Source organism: Pristis pectinata, chromosome 14 (genome assembly GCF_009764475.1).
Source record: "Pristis pectinata isolate sPriPec2 chromosome 14, sPriPec2.1.pri, whole genome shotgun sequence".
Taxonomy (NCBI): Eukaryota; Metazoa; Chordata; class Chondrichthyes; order Rhinopristiformes; family Pristidae; genus Pristis; species Pristis pectinata.
In genome coordinates this window covers 8752291-8769242 of record NC_067418.1, presented here as the reverse complement: position 1 = coordinate 8769242, position 16952 = coordinate 8752291, and the positions used below count along the sequence as shown (strand labels likewise).

The 16952-nt window shown below is 39.6% G+C and overlaps 1 protein-coding gene across 2 annotated transcripts in view; it reads left to right on the top strand.

Moving 5' to 3' along the window:
- Nucleotides 1–16952, top strand: part of cstf3 (cleavage stimulation factor, 3' pre-RNA, subunit 3) — a 92586-nt gene that overhangs the window by 55287 nt on the left and 20347 nt on the right. For both annotated transcript variants that reach the window (XM_052029306.1, XM_052029307.1), the window contains 8 exons: nt 11781–11813; nt 13297–13394; nt 13497–13563; nt 13663–13697; nt 13808–13934; nt 15728–15805; nt 15925–16087; nt 16646–16755. In XM_052029306.1, coding sequence (XP_051885266.1) covers nt 11781–11813; nt 13297–13394; nt 13497–13563; nt 13663–13697; nt 13808–13934; nt 15728–15805; nt 15925–16087; nt 16646–16755 — 711 coding nt within the window. The remainder of the gene's footprint in view (nt 1–11780; nt 11814–13296; nt 13395–13496; nt 13564–13662; nt 13698–13807; nt 13935–15727; nt 15806–15924; nt 16088–16645; nt 16756–16952) is intronic.

Sequence of the window (16952 nt, the reverse complement as noted above, 5' to 3'; positions counted from 1 at the left end):
GATAAGGAATTACATCTAAGCCTCTGGTCTAAGGGGCCCTAATGCTATAAGGCCTCCAAATATGAAAGATTTTGCCAAACTATTAATAGATGCTATATAATAAGCCATAAAGAACATGTTTAGCTACTAGCATACTACCAGTGGGCTGGAATACTGTTGTTTATAAAGGTAGAAGGGGATAAAGGGTATAATTACAGGCTTGTCAGTGCTGCAAAAATAGTTAGAAAACATTGTGAGTGACTGCAAATCGTTGATTAGAAAGGCACCCCCCCATCCTCTGTCTTTTCCATTTTGTGGAAAATGATGTAGGCTGAAATCAAGTTTCCAGGATGAAGTAGTTTGCCAATGATACCAATGTTGGCAATGTGTTTAAAGTTAGGGAAGAAAGTTATAGGCTACAGAAAGATGTCAATGAACTGATCAGGTGGGCAAAAAAATTACTGGTAACCGGAATTAATCGAGACAAGTTTGAGGTAGTGCAAACTGGGAAGGCAAACGAAGCAAGGGATGTACGATGGGGAATGAGCTGGAGCAGCACACGGATCGTGGACTGCATATCCACAGAAGTCACTTGATAGACAGACATGGTGATTAAAGGCATATGAGGTCCATTATTGGCTGAAACATAAAATATAAGAGCAGCAAGGTTGTGCTAGAAACCCTAGTTAGGCTGCAGCTAGAGAACTGTGCATAGTTCTAATCACCAGCTGTGATAGCACTAAGTTGGTGCTGAGGTAAGGTGACCCACACTATATGGTCAGGACTGTACAACCTACAAAGATTCTGTAGAGGTCCCTCGACAAATTACAGCAGGGCTGGATTTCTCACACCATCCCCAAGCTTTGATGGACATTTACCTACAGCTTGTCCACCGCTCAGCCGGCCAGCACTCCCGAATCTTTAGCTTCCTCCCTTCATGATTTGTTCAGGCTGATCTCTCCAGCCATCATTCCCTCACTACCTCTGAGCCATTCAGTGACAGTGTTGGCTACCAAAGTAGGCTCTAATTGACAAGGTGCAAGCCTTGCCCTGTAGGTCTGGGCAGGAAATCAAAAACCAGGATTCAGGTGGAAGCACCAACAGAAATGGGAGTCCAGGGGTAGAAGGAGGCAGGAGCTGGAGCAGTGGGCTGGACATGGGACCCAATGGTTGTGCCTGTAAACTTGGTTAGACCATTCCACTTGTTTTAAATGCCTTGTGTTGCAATTCACCATTTTGAGAGATTGGTCTCCATTGCCAGGGAGATTTTTGGGGACGTTGGCAGAGGCTGGAAAACTTTGGATTGGCTAGGCTGGGGTGGTTTCCTTTGGAACAGATGAGCCTAATGGGAGATATAATCAAGGAATCCAAAGTAGTAAAGCTGAACAAGAAAGAATGATTTCCTCGGCAGAGTGGTCACTAACGTGGGGACTGAACTTTAAGGTAATTGGTAGAAGGATTAGAAAGGAATTGAGGAAAATGTTTTTGCTCAGATAATGGTGGGGATTGGAACTTGCTGCTTGGAGCAGTGGTGGAGGAAAAAAGCTATGAGGCCTTGCTAGCTTAATTTTAGTAGTATGAACACAGTGGGAAGAAAGGCCACCTGCTGTGCCATGCATTCTATGAGAAGTAATACTTGGTCACTGGTCTGTGCTTCGATAATCTTAATCTATTCCAATTTGCTTCTATCCATGGGCAAAAGTAAATGATTGGAACTTGCAAAGCATTCTCCAGATTGCCGTCCTCTTAAAAATGTTCATGTGGACACTAACTAGTGAGTTTTCAGATTGAAAGTGATCTCTGTAGTGTGAGGCAGCATGTTGTATCATATTGGCTCAGTGCTGACCACTCTCACATCTGCGCAGGAAATATGTGGTTCAAGTGGCCCTCCATTGGCTCAAGCCTGTGGGAGGTGCTGTTTTCTCATGAAATGTTTAAACCATCTGCTTCTGTAGATGAATGTAAACAAAAAAAAATGATTTTGAAGAGCAGGGGAGGTGCTGTTCATCATCCCTAATGTTTATCCCTAAATCAACATTACTAAAACAGATTATTCATTCATTATTATTACTGGTGTGTGAGGGAGCTTGCTGTGTGTGAATCAACTGCCATATTTTCTATGTTACAGCAGCGATTACACTTCTGAAGTACTTACTGCCTGTAAAGCACAGTTCATTCCCCTGAGGTTATGAAAGATGCTATATAAATACGACTTTTTTCTTTGTCTTCTTTCTCTTTTATGTGAAGCATTCTCAAAGAATGGTAGAAAATTGAGTGGGAGGAGTGAGTCATACATGTGAAATGTTTGCATCCTTTAGCTGGCACTGTTTCTTTCTTTATTTGTAAATTGATAATGAACAGTATTTGTACAAAATTGAAGGAGAAACTCCATCCTTAATTGAAGTTTTCAATCATCCTAACATACCTTGAACCGGACTCCTTTGGACTGTCAAACCATGTTACTTATTAAATATGGAACTAAATAAATCAGTGCTAGTACATTGGAGATTGTCTCAAATCCATGCTCAAAATGCCACAGTCATTGTTTAACTTTTTATCGCATCTGAAGATTAAAACGTGAAACCAAACAGAAATGGAAAGCGACTAATTCTCAGCAGGAAGGGAGACAGCTAAAGCACTGATAATCAACTTGATGGAACACAAGGGATGTTAGGTAATAAGTTTTTCACACTGAGATTATGCAAAGAACAAAAAAACATAAATTGTTGAAAAGCTCAAGGGAAAGAAAAAGCTGCAAAAAGTAGGGGGGTAAAAGGACTACACACACTTGAAATCCAAAAAGAAAAGATGAACTGTTGAAGAAAGACCCATAATGATAAGTACCATCAGATCCTTGCACCTATCCACTATGAAGTTCCTGTTCTAGCTACTTTTCCTAACCTGGACCATCAAAGTGCCTCTCTGTCCCCATCCCATTCCCACCTTTAAGTTTGTACATGCCAGTTGGTAGTACTCAGTCATGGATAGTTCCTCCTCCTGAAGGCCACCATTCACTGATGCGCATCCCTGGGAACACTCTCAAAAGCATAAAGTCCTGTGCTATCAATCTGCTGAGGATGAACTGGGACAAATACCAATGCACCTCTCTCTGCACCTACTGTGCAAAGAGTGATTTGAGCAGGAGACGGTGATGGTCTTGTTCCCTGGAAGGTAGTTCATTTTAGCACCAAGGATCCAAGTGTGTGAGCAAGCCTGCACAGAGAGGGTCTTCCTCACCATGATCCAGGCCACATTTGGTGATCGGTGGACAGTTCCAGTAATAAAATGCTTTGCCAAGTGGTCAGACACTCACTTGTTCCCAGTATTGCTGATCAACCCAAAAGCAAAATACTATAGGTGCTGGAAACCGGAAATAAAACTAGAAAATGTTGGAAATGTACAGCAAGACAGACAGCATTTGTGGGGAGAGAAAGACCTCTCAGGTGATGAAAATTCTTTGATGTGAAATTATTTTAACTCTGTTTATATTACTTTTGATTTAAACTATTGAAGCATTGAATGTATCCCAACTCTAGTAAAATTCTCTGTGTTTCCTTGTGCTTATTCTCAAAAGAATGTGTTTGACATAGGGAGTCTGCTGTTTTGATGATTGGAAGCAACATCCTATTTATAACTAGGATCATAGAATTGTTATAGCACAGGAGGAAGCCCCTTGATCCAATCCCATTCATCCTGTCTCTTTGCAGCTCTACAAATTCCTGTAACGTTTCCCTTTTAAATTTTGGTTTGATTCTATTCTACTACCCTTATTGGCAGTGAGTTTCAGATCATAACCATTTCAGCATAAAAATACTTTTCTTGTCTGTGCCATCTTAAATCAATGTATGCCACTCCTTTGACTATCTGCTAATGCGAACAGCTTCACTCTAGTTAACCTGTCTAACCTAGTCATGTCCTTGAATACCTGTGTCTAATCTCTTCTCAACGTTCTCTGCCCCAAGTAGGACAACTGCATCCTCTCCAGTCTAACCCTGTAGCTGAAGTTCCTCATTTGTGGAACCATAACGTAAATCTTCTTGGCAACTTCTGTAGAATCTTCACATTCCATAGAATGGAAGGAGGCCATTTGGCCCACCATGAAGGTGTGGTGACCAGAATTGGTGCAATGCTCCAGGTGTGGCCTATCACCTTCAAGAATTTATGTTATCACATACACCTGTCATATATTACCTTTGATTTACAAGAAGGCTATTGAGTCTATGCCAGCTCTCTGAGCAATCCTTTTTCCCCCAATTATTTCCTGTTTCTCTTGTGCCCATCCACTCCTTGATTCACCTGCCACGGAGATACAACAGAGGTAACTTACAGTGGGCAGTTAACCTACCAATCAGCACATCCTTCGGATATGGGAAGAAACTAGAGCACCCGGGGAACCCCATGCAGTCACAGGGAGAACATGCAAACTCTACACAGACAGCACCGGAGGTCAAAATCAAACCCCGGTCTCTGGATCTGTGAGGCTGCTGCACCACTCTACCACTCTCTTTTTATGTAAACTTTTTAGAACCAACCAAGTCCCACTTTAAAAATGCATAAACTACAAGAAATTGCTTCAAGTCTCTAAAAGTGGGCTCTTGTACCATGGTGATCTTATTGAAGAATTTCCGTCAAGAAAAGACTGAACAAATTGCTCAATCTTAGGGCAGCAAAGGAGAAAAAAAATCCTTGAATGACTCTTTGAATCTATCTATGAATTATCAGCATTATGCACTTCCTTCTGTCATTCCCATGAGTCAGGACTACATGTTCCAATCTCAAAGGACAAAAACAGAAAGGAAAAGCTATGTGTGGCGGTGCTTCCACCTAGCTGCTCGGTGAGTCATTGGCTTCCATAAAAGAAGCTGTTGCCTTGGAAACCCATGGTTAAGTTTCAGTGGATGGTAGATCAGTTGTCAAGTAATTCACAGCCTGAACTTAAGTTCCAATGACACGAGTTCAAATCCCAACATGATAAGTAAGGAATTTAAATGCAGTTAAGTAAATAATCTTTATTAATAAGCTTGTACCAGTAATGGTACCATAACCATAAAACTATTAGATTGTCATAAAGACCCACCTGGAGAAACTGCCTCTCTTAAATCTATCTGGCTAATAAGTGATTCCAGACCTAAAGCAATGTGATTGAGTCCTGGCCTTTAAATGACACCTACAAGGAATGAATGAGTATAAAATCTAAAAAGTGTTGTTTCTGTATTAGTTTCATCAATGACCACACCAGGAGACTTAAAGGTAAAAGGCTTCTGAGACATAACTGGGGGGGGGGCAATTTCCACTGAATTACCCTTTCTTGGTAGGTGTATTGGGCAATTAACTGGCCGCAGGGTTGATCTTTGGACTTCTTAAAGACACTATACATCCCAAGAACAAAAGTGGAAAGAGCCTAATTCTCAGGTTGCCTTCCAGGTGGCAGTATTCTAATGAGGTTCACGTTGATCTGTAACATGGATAGTTAACATGACTAAAGGCGTTATTTCATTATCGTTCTGCAAAGGTGCCTGGCTCTTTTGGGAATAAATCCAGTCCAGGTTGCTAAAATACTTACCTAGCCAGGATGGTTACTATCCAGATGAAGGACTTTTCAGGTAATTTTTTGTTAGTTACTAATACTCAAATCAGGACTACCAAGCTCATGAGAGATGTGGAGGTTCTTCAATCCCATGTATCTGTAAAAGGTAAATTCAGTGGAGGTTTCGCATTATGACTAATGCTGACTGTAATGTGCTACATTTGTAATGAGTGGGTTTGTGGTAAACATGAACAGTTTCTAAAGTAGTGATCTAGGAGAGTTTCTTACTCATTGCTCTAACCAACTGGGGTTTGCTGCTGAACACATGGAAGTAAATATACTGGAGAAAGTCCTTATATTAATAGTTAACGAATCATGATGCTCATTCTGTGAGTAGGTAATGCAAAATTTCAACCACAAGTAAAACGTATGCAGGTCTTGCACATCACACAGCTCATTTCGTTCTTTAAAAGATGATTCATAAGAAGCTCTAGACTACTCAGCAAGGCTATGAACATGTAGCTACATTTTTTAAGGATCTGGTTCTAGTTTGCTCAACAATCAAAAATTAGACACAAAGATTATTGCATCCAAAATAGTGCATCCAAATTAATCATTATTAATATAAATGAGCATCCATTCCTCGACATTGCATTGGGATTACATTGCAGGCAAAGCATATTCTGCTGACTCAAGGGAATGCTATAATAGAATTGGTTGTATTAATTGGACTGGAGCAAAGATTCACTTACCATTTGTATTTCATATTATCATTAAAGGAATTTCTTATTTCAGAGTTTTTATGCAGTCAAACTGATATGGTCCAAGGAACTGAAGTAGTGATGGTAGTAAGCTGAACTTGTGAGCTTTTAGGCTCTGCAGTGGATTTTTTGGGAGAGCTTCAGCAGTAAACAATGTTTACATGTTGTGCTGAAAGTAGGAAAGTTATCCCCTGGGCTCCTGGTCACTGGTTCCTTCAACTGAATCCTTATTGCAGATTGCATAATCTCTTAATTCAAGAAGGGTCAGAGGGGAAAAATGCTGATGTTAAGAAAATGCTTGGTTTAAAAAAGGAATCAGCCTTGGTATTAGCCCAAAGCAAGATCTCTGAAAGCAATAGACATTCTATATGTTGGGACAAGTCTTCTACTTATGATTTATGTGAAGAGAGCTCTTTCTATATTGCAGAGAGCTGCAATAATTTCTTTGCATGACCTTATTAAAATAAAGTTCTCCTATTGTTTTAATAAAATCTATTATGCCTATTACATATCCTTCAGATTAGTGTCTAATGTCAGATGAAATCTTCATATTCTGTTATGATCCCTCAAAATGGGGGTGAAGCATATGACATCTGCCAATGAAGGTACTGAAAGTCCTACAGTGAAACAAAATACATTGGTGATTTTTTTGAGAAAAATTAACTCTCTACACCATGAATGTCCTAAAATTCAGAAGGAGACCAAAAGATTTTGAGAGGTTTTCAAGAAAGAAGTATCTGCAAAGTGGATATAATTGTGCAGAGTGAGGGAAAGGTTTACAAACAACACAAGAACTTTACGGAGTTCTAGTTCTCGGCAGTTTTATGTCGCCTCGTTGGAACTTTAAGGAACAAAAGGCCTTTTAAGGCCTGTACAGCCTAAATACATTAGAAGCCAATCATTCTTGGGAGAATCTAGTGTGCAATCCATGTTGTCAATTGAAAAGCATTTCTGTCAATAGGAAAGTTATTGCTTTTCTTATCTTTGTGGAGTTTTTTTTAAAATAAGAGTTTTTTTTAAAATAAGAATTTTGAATGTGCCAGGAGTTAGTAATTTTCTGGCTGCTATTATAAATTTCCATATACTCATTTTATAATTGGGACTACCCAATAGAACTTGTCACAGTGTATTTTTACCTTTTGGAGGCACTGTAGCATCTAGGATGGGTTCATGTCTTCCAGCGTCTCAGGCTACAATGCAGAGAAACTTCTTTGCTCAAACTCCTTTGTGCTTTTGCTTCCCAAAGGTATTCCCTTTTGGGGGAAAAGAAGTAAAATCGAAATACTACACAAGAAATGCAATGATGATTTACTTTAAAATGTTAATCAGATTATTTGGAATCCTCTGCTTAAATTATGTCTGGTCATTGAAGAGCAATGAGCCCATAAATTAAGCTAATTGTTTATATAACTCTTCTATAGATGAGCTAGTTAGCTTCAGGCAAAGACAAACGTCTCATCTACTTGAGACCTCAATGTTAAGGCCATATTTTTCTTGGTTCACTGAAGAAATACAAGACTTCTGTCTGGTTTGTTCCTTGGTCTCAGCTGCCAGGTAGCAGATGGTTTCTCCTGTATTGCAAAACCCAAGTTAAATCTTTGCTTTTCCCACCACCAGTCTCTGCCAGCCTCAAGCTGTAAGCAGTGAGTTGTGCTTGATCCAGAATAAGTCCTACCCCAATGCAAATTCACTATATAAAAAAAGTTAGCTGTTAGAAATCTGGAACAGCTGGCAGTTGAAGCTACAGGCATATTGCATTTAAGATGTTTGAGGTTACGTTTAGTTTTTAACAATATTCAGGAATATGTTTCACCTTGCAAAGGAATCTTTTAGTGCACAAAGCCAAATAGCAGCTGGACACCATGCACTTTGTTAGAAGTTGATATATTTGATGGCTTCAGGGCAACGTTTTTGAGATTTTAAAGCAAATAAACACCAGTTGCTGGAAACTTGAAAAATAAGCAGAAAATGTTAGAGGTGTTTAGTAGATCATAAGATGAGCATAGAATATAAAACTTGAGCATTAAGTAGCAACTTTACAAAACACCAGTTAGACCGCATTTGGAGTAATGTGTGTAGTTCTGGTTGCCTTACTATAGGAAAGATGTGATTGCTCGAGAGAGAGAGAGTGCAGAGGACTTTAGTTATGGGGAGAGATTAGATGGGCCAGACTTGTATTCCCTGGAGCAAAAGAGGTTGCAAGGTGACATGAAAAAAGTATACAAGATTATGAGAGACATAGGTAGTCAAATTTTTTTACCCATGGTAGGGATATCAAAAACAAGAGGGTATGGTTTTAAGATGAGAGGTAGGAGATTTAAAGGGGATCTTAGGGGAAGTTTTTCCACACAGAGTGTAGTTGATATCTGAACTGCGCTGCCAGAGGAGGTGGGGGAATCGGATATAATTGCTACATATAAGAGGCTTTAAGTCAAACACTTAAATAGGCAAAGCATAGAAGGATACGATCCTAATGCGGGTAAATGGGATTAGTTGGATAGGCAAAAAGGTCAGCATAGACATAATGGGCGGAAAGATTCCTTCTATTCTGCGTAACACTATGAATCACTATTAGCCAACATCTTTGGAGAAAGAAACAAAACTAGCATTTCAGTTCAATACCTCTTCATCCAAACTGATGTTTATTGTATTAAACTATTGATCTGTTTGACACCTTCATTCTCATCCCCTCCATAATGGAAGAGTAAAGCACATCTCTCTGATTTACCTTTTATTTTGAAAATGCAAATCTTCATAAGGTAGTGATAATATTAAATATTCTGCATTTTTAACTTGGATGATGTAGGAGGAAGCAGCAGGAGTTATGGGTCATTACGTCAATAAAAATTGAGGCATTGGGTTTAAAAGCAGGGAAGTTGAACATGTTTAAAACATAGTTAAGGCACAGCTGGAGGAATGCATTCAAATTTTGGTCACCAAATTCTAGGAAGGTTGTGAAAGTCCCAGAAAGGGTGCAGAAATGATTCTAGGGTTGAGGGATTTCAGCTGTGAGGTTAGACTGGGAAAAATGGGTTTCCTCTCCTTGGAGCAAAGAATATTGAGAGGAGACTTGATAGATCTGTATAAGGTTTTGATGGTTTAGATAGGGATGATATAGAGAAGCTGTTCCCATCAGTTGATGGTCCAGAGGATGCGGATTTATAGTTTTTAGGCAAAAGATCAAAGGGGGACGTGAGGAAAAACATTTGTTATGTTGAATGTAGTTGGGATCAGGAATTCACTGCCCCAGGGCTGGTAGAAGCTGAATGTTCGTCAGGGAAAGAGAAAGGCATTCAAGAGAATAATATGTGCCTACTACAAATTTTCACCCATTACAGCTGCACACTAATAACTTGGTGGAACTTTAAATTCCAGTTTCTCTTTGATAACTAGAGCCCAGTAAACGTCAGTTCCAGCTGCACATAATCATCCCCCAGTCTGTGAACTTTAGCTTGAACTCTCAATGGGGTTTTGGGTTCTGTTGGAATCAAATTGCAATTTTTGGGGCAGCATTTCATCAATCCAACCTTACTGGGGCTTCACTGCAGCACTTGCATGGGAATTGAGGAGTTGGGTGAGAAATGTGCTTCACTGGTGTGAACTTCATGACATGTACCAGAACATGTAAATACAATAATGATATCCTAAAGCATTCTTACATTTAGACATAAATAATTTTTATATTTCAAACTGCTTTTACACAAAGACAATGGATAAGCCAGAGAACTACAGGCAGTGAGCCTTACATCAGTGGTGGGAAAGTTATTGGAAGGAATTCCGAGGGACAGGATTTATTTGCATTTAGAAGAGCAAGGACTGATTAAGGATAGTCATCGTAGCTTTCTGCGTGGGAAATCATGTCTCAGGAGTTTGAGGTTTTTGAGGAGGTGAGCAAGAGGATTCCTGGGTGGGGGAGGTGGGGAGCGTTGGGGTTGTGGGTAGACATTGTCTACGTGGACTTTAACAAGGTCTTTGATAGGATCCCTCATGGTAGGCTGGGCCAGAGATTAAAACATATGGGATCCATGGTGATCTATCAAATTGGATACAAAATTGGCTTAGTGGTAGGAGGCAGAAGGTGGCAGTGGAGGATTGTTTTTCAGACTGGAGGCCTGCGTCCAGTGGTGTGCCACAAGGATCACTGCTGGGTCATTTGTTGTTTGTCATGTATATAAAAGATTTGGATGAGAACGTAGGTGGCTTGAATAGTATGTTTGCAGATGACACCAAAATTGGTGATACAGTGGACAGGGAAGAAGGTTACAACAGGATATAGATCAACTGGGAAAGTGGGCAAGGGAATGGCAGATGGAGTTTAGCTCAGACAAGTGCAAAGTGATGCATTTTGGGAGGTTAAACCAGGGTAGGTCATACACGGTAAATGGCAGGGCCCTAGGGAGTGTTGTTGAACAGGTACAAGTACATAGTTCCCTGAAAGTGGCAACACAGGTAGACAAGGTGTTGAAGAAGATGCCTTCATTGGCCAAGGCATTGAGTATAAGAGTTGGGATGTCACGTTACAATTGTACAAAATGTTGGCTAGGCCTCACTTGGAGTATTGTGTATCGCCACGCCATAGGAAGGATGTGATTAAGCTTTAGCGGGTGTAGAAAAAAATCACCAGCATCTTACCTAGATTAGAGGGCTAGAGTTATACAAACAGATTGGAGGGGCTGGGTCTGTTTTCCCTGGAGTGAAAGAGGCTGAGAGGTGACATCGATAGAGGTATATCAAATTATGAGAGGAGTAGATAAGGTAGATAGCTAGTGTCTGTTTCCAATGGCAGGTGTGTCTAAAACTAGAGGGCACAGGTCTAAGGCAAGAGCGAGGAGTTTTAAAGCAGATCTGAGGGGTAAATTTTTCACAGTTATTGGTATCTGGAATGAGCTGCCAGAGGTGGAGGCATCCTTTTAAGAAGGATCTGGATCAGTATTTGAATGAGCAGGGAACGGAGGAAGGAATTAATGCAGGGAATTAATGCAGCCGTGGGATTAATATAGATATGTATGATGGTCTGCATAGACACAATGGGCCGAAGGGCCTGTTTCTATGCCTTACAATTCAATGACTGTTAAATCATTTTGAACCAGTTTTAGATCTTCTCCTTTCGATCTCTTTATTTCACCTTTTACTTTTATTTTGTTATTGCTTTATTCCATTTTATTTTACATTTCCTCTTTCTCTGTTACACTCCGTATTTTACATGTTATTATTTGTTTTACATTACAAAGTATCCTGATGAATAAACAAACTTTTCATCCTTATCTTTATGAATAATAACACTAAATATCTCAATATCACTGTCATGTTAATTTGAATCAGTCACGTGGATGATCCCTGTTGAATGTCTTTTTCTTTTGTAATGTTATCTTCCATGTCAAAATTTAACTGCAAAGAGTTCTCTGTGTGAGATACCTGTAACTATTGCAGAACTGGAACTACTGCTCTTTTTAAGACACAGTTTCTCCTCACTTTTGGAAAATTTAATGTGAATCTCTCTTCTGTTTCTACAGATAAAAGCCAAAAACTACGACAAAGTTGAAAAGGTAAGCTTAAAAGGTTTCATTTTTAATCCCAGTATCACACTAGAGAGGAAGGAGCCAGATATACCTTATGGTTAATCAGTCAGTCACTGAAAGCTAACACATAGCTTAATCATTTAGTTTTTACATCTTGGTGAACACCATATCTTGGAATTCATGTTTTTAAACACATGAACCAAATCCCTTTGTTTTTTACATAGATTAATAACTGGCTTCCATCATCCAATGTATGGTAGCTTTTCTCCACAAAACTAAGATGAGCATTAATGTAAGATAAATGTTCTTTGAGCAATTAGTCTGGTTCTCTATAAAACATTCCATGACATTGTACGTCTTTGTCTATGTCTCCATGCATATCAATGATGTTCTGGAGTTTGTCTGTGGTAAAGAGAAACAAATTTTGGTTCCCTTTTTTTAAAAGAAACTTGGTGTTGTGATGCTGGTTTCGTAGAACAGCACATCAAATGATCTTTGTAGAAAGGAATTGGTTGGAAGTTAATCCATGAAAGATTTTTCATTCATAGCATCTGATCTCAGCCCAAGTCATTTGGTGGAAGTATCAAGTAACAAGGTGAAGACACAAGAGACTGCAGATGCTGGAATCTGGAGCAAAAGGCAAGCTGCTGGAGGAACTCAGTGGGTCAAGCAGCATCTGCAGAGGCAAAGGGATGGTCAATGTTTTGAGTTAAGACCCTGCATCAGGATAGTCCCTTTGCCTCCACAGATGCTGCTTGACCTGCTGAGGTCCTCCAGCATTGTTTTTTTTGCTCAAATAACAAACTTCTTGCCCAGTAAAGAAAGGCAAGTCAAAGGCAGCAGGTTAAACTAATCAGGCTGTGGTACTGTCAAAAGGTTTTGCATTTAGCACTGAGAATCAAGTCCTTTGGAAGGAAAGAGCGACCTATTACATCATCTAAAATTGTGGAAGGTTATGATGCATTAGACTCGGCATACATTTCTGATGTTGGTTATAGAGCAAAACTAGAAGCTATGAACATAAGATAGTCACTAACAAATCACAGAGGGAAGCTTGGAATGGATAGAGACCATGGAACTTGCAACCATAAGGAATGGTTGAGTTGAACAACACTGCTGATTTTAAAGAGATGCTAGATCTGATAGAGTAGAGACTAGAAGGTTAAACTGGTAGTTCAAAGAGAAGGATGGGAGGAAGCTTGAATAGACTGTCAGCACTAGAATGAAGTGGCTGGGCCAAGTATCCTGTTTCTGAGTTTTACAGGATATGAATCAAGTGCACAGACCTCTGCTTTCTTTACCAGTCTGTTCTCCAGTAGAGTGGGCTCCTAGCCAGCAGTGTGGCAATGCAATGTTTACCCTATAAATAGAGATGTCTTCATCCAAGAGGAGGTCCAATGAGACCTAGCAACTGTGCCTCCTAGTCATGGAATAATTTATGGAGGATCTGAAGAGTAGGAAGAAATATGTCTTAAAAATGTTTATGACTAGTTTTTGCTTTTTTTTCCAGTTGTTTCAGCGATGTCTTATGAAGGTTTTGCATATTGACCTATGGAAATGTTATTTGGCTTATGTACGGGAAACTAAAGGGAAACTTCCTAGTTACAAGTAAGGGATGAAGTGTTGTAACTTTGCTTTAATTTTATTTTTTTAATAATTTTATTTCTAGCTGTCAAAGAATGTTCTGTAACACCTTCAATTGCATTGCAGAGAGAAGATGGCCCAAGCTTATGATTTTGCCTTGGATAAAATTGGCATGGAGATTATGTCTTACCAAGTAATACTTTTCATTTAACTTCTGCAACTTTTTAAAAAGATTTTTTAAAATATATTGTGAACTGGAATTGCAATAATTTTAATAATAAATCTCTTGCAGATTTGGGTTGATTACATTAACTTTTTGAAAGGAGTGTAAGTAATGAATATTATTCTTGTTCATTTATTCTGAATTTTATTTTATTTAGAGAGAAAGATCTAAAACTTGTGCTCACTCTAACATGCTTCCACATGACTTCTGACAGGGAAGCTGTGGGATCCTATGCAGAGAACCAAAGGATAACAGCAGTTCGTCGGGTGTATCAGCGAGGCTGTGTCAATCCTATGATAAATATTGAGCAGTTATGGCGAGATTATAACAAATATGAAGAGGTAAAATCTTTAGACACAGATAATACTCTGCAGAGGGAGAAGGTTAAGGTTTATAGCCAATTTTCCTTACTTGAGCCAGGGTAGAATATGAAGTCTGTTTGCTCCATCAAGTCATGCTGGCTCTTTCAAAGAGCAAACCTATTTATCACAGACTCTTACTCTTCCCCTATGTCTTTATATAGAGTCATAGTGGACTACAGCACAGAAATAGGCCCTTCGGCCCATCTAGTCCATGCCGGCCTGGTTTTCTGCTTGCACCCGGACCATAGCCCTCCATACCTCTCCCATCCATGTGCCTATCCAAACTTCTCTTAAATGTTACAATTGAACCTGCATCCACCACTTCCGCTGGCAGCTCGTTCCACACTCGCAACACCCTCTGAGTGTAGTTCCTCCTCAGATCCCCCTTAAATATTTCGCCTTTCATCCTGAACCTATGACCTCTAGTTCCAGTCTCACCCAACCTGAGGGGAAAAAGCCTGCATGCATTCACCCTATCTATACCCCTCATAATTTTGTATACCTCTGTAAGATCTCCCCTCATTCTCCTGCGCTTCAGGGAATAAAATCCTAACCTATTCAACCTTTCCCTATAACTCAAGTCCAAGTCCCGGCAACATCCATGTAAATTTTCTCTGCACTCCTTCAAGCTTATTGATATCTTTCCTGTAGGTAGGTGACCAGAACTGCACACAATACTCTTAAGTTTGGCCTCACCAATGTCTTGTACAACTTCAACATAACATCCCAACTCCTGTAGTCAGTGCCCTGATTTATGAAGACCAATATGCCAAAAGTTCTCTTTACAACCCTATCCACCTGTGACACCACTTTCAAGGAATTATGGATCTGTATTCCCAGGTCCCTTTGTTCTACCGCACACCTCAGTGCCCTACCATTCACTGTGCAAATCTTACCCTGGTTTGTCCTCCCAAAGTGCATCACCTCACACTTGTCTGCATTAAATTCCATCTGCCGTTTTCCCAGCTGGGCCAGATCACTTTGCAAGTTTTGACAGCCTTCTTTGCTTATATATTTTTTCCCCTTTCTGACTGGTGTTACTTAAGAAAGAATTATTATATTTTAATTAAGTTCCTCTACCATTTTAAATGGTTCAGCAACTTTAAAATAATAAACAGTAATCTGCTTCGAACATATCAGCTCATTGTTAAAATTGTTAAAGGGAGTAACGTCTCTTCAGATTTGCATACATTTCCCCAATTGTTGATTTGATTTTACCATCATAATGCAGTCAATTACAATGTTGACAAATGCTTTAAACAGTCCACAAATATTTGTTCATTTACCCATTTGCTGCCACTGTAATGGGAAACCGTTACTGCAGTGTCTGAATATGTGACCTTATTCCATTTGAAGTGCTGTACCAACCCCATGTGGTAAAATAATGTCCAGTTCCTATCTGTCCACCTCCAATGCTAACTCAGCAATACATAAATATTTTGCAGCAAACAGATTTTCCAAATGATTTGCTCCTGTTTTGGAATGGGCGAGATTTGACATAAAGAAAGTAGCTCATTTTAATACTCCACAGCACTTCAAACAATACACGGAGTATGTTGTACTAAAGAAAATTGTTTTAATAAAGGAATAATTGGATAAAATAGGCGGCACACAGCCTCCATAATAATGATTTGCTGCAGCAATGACAAGAGAGACTGTAGAACTTGGCAGTTAGCTTGGAAAGTTGGGCAGTTCAGTGTGACACTGAAGTATAATTTTAGTTATGAAGTTTGAGTGATGAAAGTAAAGAGTTTTTCTCTCTTTCTCCGCAGAGCATTAACATCCACCTGGCCAAGAAAATGATTGAAGATCGGAGCAGGGATTATATGAATGCTCGCCGAGTGGCAAAGGTAAGTGTTCTCACTTTACTTTGCGTTACTGAGTCACTGCAAACTAGGAATGCTTTAAAATGCAAGGGTCTCCCTTCTTCTTGTGCATCGGAGCAATGGGGTACATATTTGCCTTTCAGGAGTATGAGACTGTCATGAAAGGTCTGGACCGCAATGCGCCATCGGTCCCGCCACAGAACAGCCCTCAGGAAGCACAGCAGGTGGAAATGTGGAAGAAGTATATCCAATGGGAAAAAAGTAATCCACTTCGCACAGAAGACCAAACACTAATCACTAAGCGAGGTGAGGATAATCAACAGCCAGTGCTGGAGTGTTCATATCGTGCAAAAGCAGTCCAGAATGAGATTAATGTCTTGTTCAGTTCATTGCTGTCAGAGGGATTTTACTGTGCCTAAATGCTTAATGATCACTGCACTAAACTCTGTAATTCCTTCTCTAAACCTTCCTATCTCTATCTTTCTCTCCACCTACCTCTTTGACCAATCTTTTGGTCATCAGTCCAAGTGTAGATTTAATTTGGTCATGTCTTTTTTGGTTTGGTGTCATAATGTTTCCTTGAAGCACCTTGGGATGTTTTACTCCATTAAACACCTTATGTAAATGTAAGTTATTTGTTATGTTTTGAGAGCATTGAATTGTCTATGAAGCGATGTGAAACTTCTTAGAAATGCGTTACAAGGAGTTATATAAATTGGATATCTTTATAATTCAGAGCTGGCGAGAATTCTTTTAAAAGTGGCTTTCTGGAAGTAACAGACATTTGTAAATGATTGCATGCTAGCTAACATCTCCTGTCAGATATATTACAGAGTCTAAAGAATTGTAACCATCTTCTTGTAGTTATGTTTGCTTATGAGCAATGTCTTCTGGTCTTGGGGCATCATCCTGACATCTGGTATGAAGCTGCACAGTACTTGGAGCAATCCAGCAAGCTGCTAGCAGAAAAGGGGGTAGGTAATGCATGGCTAGTTATCAATACATCTTGAATGTATAATGAAAGCAATGTTTATAAGGAGATACAACACACTTTGTGCTGGGGTTGCAAGCATACCAACTACAAGTGAATTACTAGTCCTATTTTAATGGATTTCACCTCAGGAGAATCCCTGCAGAAATAATTGTAAATTGTTCTATGGAACTGGTTAAA